Here is a 9,372-nt window from a genome sequence, read left to right on the forward strand (position 1 = left end):
AGCGACTAGAGAAACAGAGGGGTCAGTGACGAGCTCGTATGAGCCTAGGTAGTGCGGGAATATTTGCTGGCACTACCAACAACTTTGACACATTGCGTGGTCCTAGTAGGCTCTAGTGGAACCTTCTCATTAGCTAAGGCCTTATTGTTGTAGCCTATTAATATTATATTCCATTTACTTATACAAGGATTCTGAGTTCCAAGCAATACAACAATTTACTCTGTTTTCCATACTTTAAGTTGCTTCTTGTTTCCTTAGTTTTATGAGAAGTTAATACTTTCAAAACCACAACTTTTATTCTCGAGAATAATAGGTAGCATACCGAAACATACGATTTACTTTTGCTTACTGTTCGTTTCAATTTCTTTCCTAATTTATAAGTAATTTGATAGTCAAACGACTAGTAAATTGATCTAAACATATCAACTGTACTGCTTTTGGGGGGTAAGCACACTTATAAACCGAGCTAAATAATACTCACGTGGTCGCAACACTAATAAATATTTGATGCCCAAGGCTCATATTTTCTAGTTGTGATAGTTTGGCGAGGAAAAGCAGAACATATGAATGCTTTTTTAGAACAGCAGGAACAGATTACAGCTTCATGATATACCTTACTAACCATGTCTAATAGGCATTCTCACTAGTGTACTATTCATTTAGCAATTTTGCTCAGTTGCAGTGAAAGAAAATGTAATGTTACACTATAGTAGGAAAGTCTGTGTTCATTGCACAAGGAGATGGTGATTTGGTTCGTGGTGTCCTAAAGACATACAACAACTCTGTGCCTGATCAGAAACAAGCTACCTATAAATCAAGGAACAGTTGTATATTTTGGCAGTCCCTGGAGGAAGCATTAGCCTCCTAAGAATTTATTAGCCTTTGATGCTGATTATTTACTTTATGTCGTTCTATCGAATCCACCACCACTCTGCATGTGCAACCAGTCTGGTGATGTTCCCCCAGCATATTCCCTTGTACCTTGTGAACCAAATGCCATAGTGTTTGTCTCAAATGTTTGCTGCCCAAACTGGAAACCAAAGCATGTTGTTATGAATTCGTCTAACAATGAATTTTGAGGAGGAAAACACTCTAGCTAGAAATCTAGTGCTATCTTACATTGTGAAATCAATGAATGTATTTTCCTCTTTTTAAGATCATAGAATATATTCTTCTTTTCTCTTTACAGTTTCTGCTTTGATTCTTTACACCCTTCCTAAGTTTTATCAGGAGCTAAATTTCAACGGGCTGTTAAGTGATGTTGTGGGTACTTCTTATACACACTCACTGCAATCTTGCTTATCTTCTAACTAAGGTATATTTTGAAAAGCGAGATGCCTGATCAAATTGCAAATGTTTATCAAACTGTTTACTGCTACAATTCTATGTTTAAATTGCTACTAAATATCCATAACATTCAAATAATTCATCAAAAATGTTTTCAGCCAAGTCTCAGACATGTGGGGTACTATTATTTAATCACTAATTATGCATTCAAGGAGCTAGTACCAAGCCAGACTCAGAAGTCAGAGGCGACAGTTTGCTAGATGTAAGCACGTGGCCACAATGCCCAAAAATATAACTTAAATGTTAGTCATGTACTATATTCAAGGTTGACAGGGAGTTATGGCAAGAAAAGAACAGATATCAAATAAGTAGTAAGTTAGAAGGTAGATGAGGTTCTAGTGGAGCTAACAGTACTTGACAAACAAGATTATACATGCAGTTTCCATAAAGGACATGTTTAAGGTTGTCACAAATGCAAATTACTAATTGGTCAGCATGCAAAACAAAGAAATGAATTCAACTTTAAAGATTTTCTCATACAACACTTACATCTTTAGTAGGAATTCCTTCGATGCTTGGGGTTACTCTTGTATTAACTGCTTCAAGCTTCATTGATAGGAACTGAGGAATCAAGAAAAAAATGTTAGTATAGAAGTCTCAACTAGACAAGATAGGTGGAAAGCATACCTCAACCTGGCGTTGTAATGATTGGACATAATTGATTATCTCATCAAGGACGAGGGCTTTTCCAATAACCTGTAACCAAACAATGTTAAACTGACTTTTCCCGTTGCATTCAGAAGTAAAAGTTACATATAATGGAATAGAATTCACATTTTGATGCTAATTTATGTGAAGAGAACAAGGGTTTAAATCTCTACCATCCTAGCACCAGCGATGGGGCTAGAATGCACGTAACTTTAGAGACATCAGGTTCATTCCGCTATATGTTCCTGAAGAAATTAGATGTTAAAATCAGAACCAATGAAGTAGGCTGGAATGCAGATAATTTAGAGACATAAGGTTCATTACACTTTACGTTCCTGACAAATGGACGCAAGTAGACTTAGAGGGTTCTTTGAACACAAACAAATGCAGGAGAGAATTCTCCTGGCAAGAAGGCTGATACAGTTCTGAGGTCAAGTAGGAGAGCCATTAAGGACTTTTGGCATAGAACAATAGGATGAAACCTACATGCTGTTGCTTAAACAAGTGGTTCAAACAGATAGCCCTTTGCATCCACTTAACTGAATTTCAACAAATTAAAGAGATGATCATAATGACAAGCAAGAAAGATAAGTTCCAAGGCTTTGTTTGCATGGAAACTCTTTATGAAATTTGCTTACTACTGTTCCTTTTATTCCAATTTATGTGACATCTCTTGTATTTCGAGAGTCAAGCTTTTTAATTTTAACTGTGAGTCTGATATATACATATAATCTCTAGGTTTTGCAAAAAAATATTTATATATTTGGAAACTACGTAAAAAGATACTAAAGGTTTATCGAAGTTGATGTCATTGAGAGGTCAACTGAGAAGTCCAACATTGACTCTCAGTAATTTTCGAATGAAAACTTTTGTGAGCCTTTGTTTGAAAAGGAGGACTAAATGAGCAGGCTTTTCCCATGAAACACAACCCTATCGTCTCAACCAAAAGATAGGGACAACTCTGTCATACAATCCAAAACCACGAGAATGTATATCAATCGTGCAGGTATTAGAAATTATCAAAAAAATTTATTATATATTTTCAGATTCATCTAACAACTAATAAAAGAACAAATGGAGAAGCAATTGATCATCAAAATGAGGTAATTGCTTCAGATTTTTTGACAATAGAAAGATTAAAGGAAAAATAGTATACCTTGTTACAACCAGGGACCAAGTCTTGTAGGATTTTCATCCTCTCACTAATCTTTTCTCTTCTGGCCTGCAAACAAAATGGATCAGCAAGTTCCATTATTGCTTATATATAACCATCATTTAATACCAACTATTGAACAACTTATTCGAGTTAAGAAAGAGTTATCGGTAGAATTACTCTTTCTGCTAGGCTGTGACTATCGGTAGCTTGACCTCTCCTTGCTCGCACATGGATGTAGTCCTTAGGTGGTTCAGCTGGCTTTGCAGGTTGCTCTGCAGATTTTCCTGAATTCCCTCCTCCTGAATATTCCTGATTCTCGTTTGATCCCGTGGCCTTCTGCCGCTTACTATTGGATTCACTCTAGTCCACTCATCACAAAATATTAACATATATAAGAATAATAAAGACCACAAGATTTTGATATATATCACCCCAAAATCTGATAATTATCTCAAAATAAAGAAGAATCGGATACAATGGTCAACATAAATCAACTATAAACCAGGTGGGACTTATACTAGCTGAAACAGGAAATGAAGATCAATAACAAATGTAGTACCCTATATTCAGTCTTCACCAGATTTTTGGATTTAGCAGATCAATGAGCTAGACAAAAATAACAGAAGCTCCGATAGACTGCACTTTTCTTTTTAATCTGTTTAAAAAGAATTATCCAATTACCTTCTTTCTTTTTTCAATAGCTTTTTAATTTTAACTTTCCATGTAACATATTTAATACCAAAACATTTTGTTACATTTCATATAAATCGTCAATTCTAGACCATAAAAATTCAAAAGTTATTTACTTACTTAAATCTCCGGGCCAAGTCAAAATAGTTCAAACAAATTGAAAAGTAACTATGTATAAATCAATCAACTACACATTTTCTTTAATTTTTGTGTGTCCAAATATTAGGCAATTTATTAGTCAATCAAATTAATGACGTAAAGAAGTGGTTCAGCAAGTGAAGAATGAATTGTATGTAATAAAATGATTTGTATAATAATACCAAGGCATTTCCATTAGTTAAAACTCCGTTAGCAAATTCATCATCGTCGCGCCGCTTCCTGGCGGCGTGATTTGTTGTGTGGTGGAGAAGATGATTGATGGGAATATGTTGATCTTGATTGGCATTACTCAAAGCATTGATGGGAAAGGGCCAGATCTCGGCCAAATTAGGGGCAGGTTGAAACGCACTCACTATTGTAGAGTCAGGATCCATTAGAGAAATGTGTATTACATAGTAATACTAATGAATAAATAAAAATTGTAAATGCTGATAGAGGGGAACAACAATTAAAGCAGTGCGTTGTGTTGTGATGAGATCTGTTTGGAGAGTGACAGTGGAGGTTGTGAGAGAGAGAGAGAGAGCGCCTCGGGAGTTGAAAAGAAGTGACTTCGAATGAGGTTTATGGGAGGTACAGCTCCACTGTTTTCCACCTCACCTTCTTTGTCATTTTTTTTAGCAGACAAATATAATTTTGATTATGCTATTAATTATTGATATAACTAAATAGTAAATTAAAAAAAGAAAAATCGAACCAAATTAATATTTTTTAATTTAAATTAAATTACATTTTTTTAAAATCAAAAAATCAAAATCGAATAACAAAAAATCAAATCAAAAAACCAAATGTACACCCCCGCTGGCCAGTAGTAGTTTTTATTTTCTAGGCACATCTTGCTATATGCTTTCTATCTATTTTAAATTAATTATTTCTTGTTTTATTCTTAGAGTAGGAACGACCATCCATTTTAAAAGATTGGGTGCATGACTTTGGAATTTGATTGGATGGATTAATGGAAAGCGGCATCTTCAATCTATGACTAGGAGTATAAGCCAAATATCAATATGAATTACAGTGGGATAGTTCAGATAAGCCAAATATCAATATGAATTACAGTGGGATAGTTCAGTTCAGAATATCTTTATTTTAATTAAAAAATTTATGTTCCAGCCTTAAAAAAATCTGTTGGGAATGTTGGACTCTATAATGTATATATTCAAATTTAATCAATTCTAATAATACAAATATTTAATGCCGATCGAAAAAGAAAAATAATTTAAGCCAAATGTACTCGTGAGTCTGATATGTTGTCTAGTGGAGGTGTCCTATTATGAGGAAATTCAAGTACAATCAAAGGGTACAAAAACTGAGCGGTTGAACTTGAAAGTGAGAGGAGATAAAAGGAGGAGTCGTTTTCTTGTTTTATGATATTTTGGAATTTTGTTTCCACATAATTATTTAAAAAATAAAGAAAAGATTTTATACAGGCAAGATTTAAACTTGTAGCATTACGATTCAACTTGTAACTTTATAATTTATAATGATCCTGAAGGTTATTTTTGCAAAATAATTGTCTTACCCTCTCTCGGTAGTTGCTCCGAGTCATGTTTGATCAGTATTCGAAGTCTGTTTTGTGAAATTCCTTGGAAAGTTGAGGTATTTTGTGTAAATATTTTAAATTTGAAGGCTTAAGTTGACAAAAAGATCGTATTTGGTGTCATTCGAAGTTTCGAGTCTCGAAATGAAATTTTGTTGATTCCATCAACTCCGAAATGTGAAATTTGGTCTAGAAGAGTTGAAAGAATCAAATTCAGAGTTATATCGAGGATTTGAGGTTCTAAGTTGGAAATTCTTGAAATTTGGATCATAAAGTTAATTTTGGTCAACATTCAAATATCCGCTGCTCAAAATTAAATTTCGACGACTTCGTTGAATTCGGGGGATGATTTTAGGCATAGGAGTGGTTTTAGTTGAATTTTTAGAAGTCCCGAGCTTGATTTAGTGTTTTTGAGGCCTAAAGTTAGTTTCGTTGCGACTTATCAGGTTCTGAATCAAGTAGACCTTGAATTCAAATTCTGACGATTTCATTGAGTCCGGAATGACGAAATTAGTATGGTAGCATCTATGATTTGTGTGCACGAAATTTCAAACGAATTCCCATGATCAAATTCGAGAATTTGTGCTATGTGTGGAATGTTTTCACCTCTAACCCTTTGTGTTTGAGGAGATGGTGATTGCATTCGCAAAGAGTAAAGATGGTAGGCTCCATATTTACGGGCCCTAGGCCGCGTTAGTGGAGTGACGACCGTGTGCGTGGAGAGTTTCTGTGTCTGCCACCGCGTTCGCGAGGTAACTTGGTCGTGTTCGCGGAGGGTAATAACCCCCTGAACAATTTTAATTCCCCAAGTTCGAAAATTAGCAGGCCTATTTCCATCATTTTTGGAGCTCGGGGAAGACTATTTCAACAAGAATTTTCGTGGAAAACTAGTGGGTAAGTACTTTTAAGTTATAATCTTGATTACCCATTGATTATAACTCATTTTTAACATCAAAATCAGCGTTTTAAATTTTAAAAATTGGGGGGTGGGGGTTGTTCAAGAACTTGATTTTAGTAATTTGATGATTATGAGTTGAATACAACTCCGTTTTTGAAATGGTTTTCGCCAATGAGTCCAAAAAACTTCAAAGAACATTTTCACCCAAAATTCCAAATTTAGACCCCATTTTCGAAATCAGATTTTTGAGCCATTTTGACTCTTTGCCCCTAATTTTGTGTTTTAGTGTCATTGAACTCGGTTTTTGATGGTCAGTCATTATTTGATTAGATTACATTGATTCAGAGCATTGACGGAAGGACAAGGCTCAAGTTTTAGAGTAGTCGAGAGCGAGATTAAGGCAAGTAAAACTCTAAACCTTCGTAAGCTTTGTAAAACCTTATATTCTTGCAACGTTCTTTTTGAATGGATGTGAACTTTAGTTTGGGTTAATTATGGATCATGAACACACTTAGGGTTGATTATCGGCATTATGGAAAGGAAATATGATCTAATGAAGTGATGTATTTGAATTGATTGACATTATTGACTTGTTGTGGAAATTGCATTGTGATATTCTTAATATGAATTGTATATGATATGTGACTTCTTTATATTCCCATTGATTGCATGAACATTGTCAAATGCATTTGGGGTTTAATCTTATCACTAAAGTCCAAATTGATGATTATACTAATGTGAAATGGTTTCGGCTAAGTTATGGTGAAAAAGAAAGGCGGAATGACTTGGGAGATCCCTGTAGTTGACTCCATTTATCAGTTGAACCCTCCTACTTATCAATTTGCCAACTGAACCCTTAAACCCATTAGAACACAACATTTCAAATCCTTCTAACCATTGACTGACTTATGTGGCGCTGAATTGGATAAACGCGAGAAAGCACGCGTTTAAAAGAGAGTACATACATAATTTTACATTAAAATTATTTTTAAAAATAATAATTAATTTTAAAATTTTTTTAAAAAAAACTGTTTTTCAACCACCCCCACCCCCACACCCAACTTTCTTCTTCTCCAACCCAGCCTTCTCCACACCCCAATCCCCAAAATTCTTCTCCTCCAGTCCTTCTCTTCTTCAAATTCACCCATCACACTCCTTCTCCTCCTCCTCCTCTTCTTCTTCCTCAACTCTTTTGCTACAAATCAACATCCCATCCATAGCCCCTTCATTCTACTCCACACCCTTACCTCTCTATTTTTTAGTTTTCTAGATTTTAAAAATATTGATACCATTGTTTGTGTGTGTTAGTTTCAAAGAAGAGCTGTGTGTGAATTAACATGAAGGGTGATGATGGATATTGAAAAATTTAAAACTCTATGGATGAGTTTGAGAAAGCTTAATGAACAATAAATGAGTCTTGTAAATTTATGAAATTAATTTTAAAATGTGATTGTTGCTCATTGGGTTTGTATTGATAAACTTGTAGTTGAATTTTCAAGTCAAATAGGAAGAATTTCATTTGACATGAGCTTGGTGTTCAATTTTGTGAGTAATATGAAGAACGTGGCTATTTAAAATTTTTAAGAAATTGCAAAAGCGGTCTATTTGTTTTTTTTTATTTTTTTAAAATATAATTTCTTATGTGTCATTAAAAAATGACATGGAATACCACGTGTAATCGAGTGTATTACATGCACAATGATCGGATGAGAAAAGGGTTCAAAATGTTTTGTTCTAATGAGTTTAAGGGTTTTTCAGTTGACAAATTGATAAGTAGGAGGATTCAACTGACTAACGGAATTCGAGGGACGTGCCACGCGCTGTGGTTGTTACTTTATTGCATTCGAGGGACGTGTCACGCACCGTGTATGTTATTTTATAATATTTGAGGGACGTACAACGCGCCATGGTTGATACCAAATGATAATCGAGGGTCGTGCCATATGCTGTAGCGAATGCATGGTCATACATGCACCATTCACCGGGAACTCATTGCGTTGTTATAACACCTCAAAATTTCTACGCTAAGATTTGGACCATTCTTCTTATGCGTATAGGCTTGAACTCGAAGGCTTCAAATTGTAAATATGAGTTAGGATCAATTCCTAAGTATTTAAAGTGTATTAGATGTGATTTAGGGTCATGAGGGATCCCTAAAACCAAGCCAAGTCCAAAGAATTCCTCTTGGCTAAGTTTTTGAATGAGTCCGTATAAGGGTCAACTTCAAACGACCATATCTTCTAAAATATAATGAATTGGGTGGCCCATGACCCATCAAATTAAAAGTCTTTGAGTCTTCTTTCCAACACCACCAAGATTGCATTTTTCTGCATTCGGAGTCAAAAGTTATGTTTGGTCGAACAGAGAGGTCCGCGACACTAAAGCGAACTTGTCCCAATTTCCAGATTTTGGAGGGGCATTTTGGGAAAATTTCCTAACACCTATATATACAACTTGGTCACGTTTTGGAATGATATTTTCAGTCTTTTGCCCCAACAAAGAACCCTAAACCCCATCCTTTTCTCTCTCAATTCATCTCCAACAAGAAATCTTCTCAAAAACTTAAGGATTCAAGTTCCCCATTGAAGACCTAACATCAAGGTTCCTTAAAAATCTACTTCCAAGGTATGTAAGGCTACTCAAAACATGGGTTGAGTCCACCCATGTGCCCTACACTTTCTTGAGGTTAAATGTTCATAAGAATGGAGTTTCTTGATAGGTTTATGTTCAAATGAGTCTTGTCATCTATTAATTTGATTCTTGTTGTGTTGATGTTGTTGAGTTAAGGAATTTCTAAAAAGAACCTTCATGTTAGTATGAGTTGATGAAGATGAGTTGTTAAAAATGCTTTATTGACTTCCTTAACTATGTGGATTATGACAAAAATGTTAACTCTCTTAAATAGGTTGTTCATCTTGAATTGTTGGTTTAAAACCT

General features: G+C 34.9%; 1 protein-coding gene across 2 annotated transcripts; it reads right to left on the reverse strand.

Moving 5' to 3' along the window:
* Positions 1-549: 549 nt before the first annotated feature.
* Positions 550-4,582, reverse strand: LOC129871458 (transcription factor BHLH089-like). 2 transcript variants are annotated; one of them, XM_055946368.1, is made up of 6 exons: positions 4,162-4,582; positions 3,329-3,511; positions 3,152-3,217; positions 1,981-2,043; positions 1,837-1,908; positions 550-1,030 (listed from the first exon to the last, which is right to left on the reverse strand). In XM_055946368.1, the coding sequence occupies exons 1-6, from the start codon at positions 4,372-4,374 to the stop codon at positions 902-904; spliced, it is 726 nt and encodes a 241-aa protein (XP_055802343.1). In that variant the 5' UTR covers positions 4,375-4,582; the 3' UTR covers positions 550-901. The 2 variants fall into 2 exon arrangements, with proteins under 2 accessions (XP_055802343.1, XP_055802342.1); XM_055946367.1 differs by having other exon boundaries at positions 1,975-2,043; positions 4,162-4,581.
* Between the last annotated feature and the right edge of the window lie 4,790 nt (positions 4,583-9,372).

Source organism: Solanum dulcamara, chromosome 10 (assembly GCF_947179165.1).
Source record: "Solanum dulcamara chromosome 10, daSolDulc1.2, whole genome shotgun sequence".
NCBI lineage: Eukaryota > Viridiplantae > Streptophyta > Magnoliopsida > Solanales > Solanaceae > Solanum > Solanum dulcamara.

Coding starts and splice junctions, on each gene's coding strand:
- LOC129871458 (XM_055946367.1), bottom strand. CDS start 4,374: ATGGATCCTGACTCTACAATAGTGAGTGCGTTTCAACCTGCCCCTAAT. Junction 3,218..3,328: donor GTCACAGCCTAGCAGAAAGA/GTAATTCTACCG, acceptor TTTTGTTTGCAG/GCCAGAAGAGAAAAGATTAG. Junction 2,044..3,151: donor TGGTCCCTGGTTGTAACAAG/GTATACTATTTT, acceptor GTTTGGTTACAG/GTTATTGGAAAAGCCCTCGT.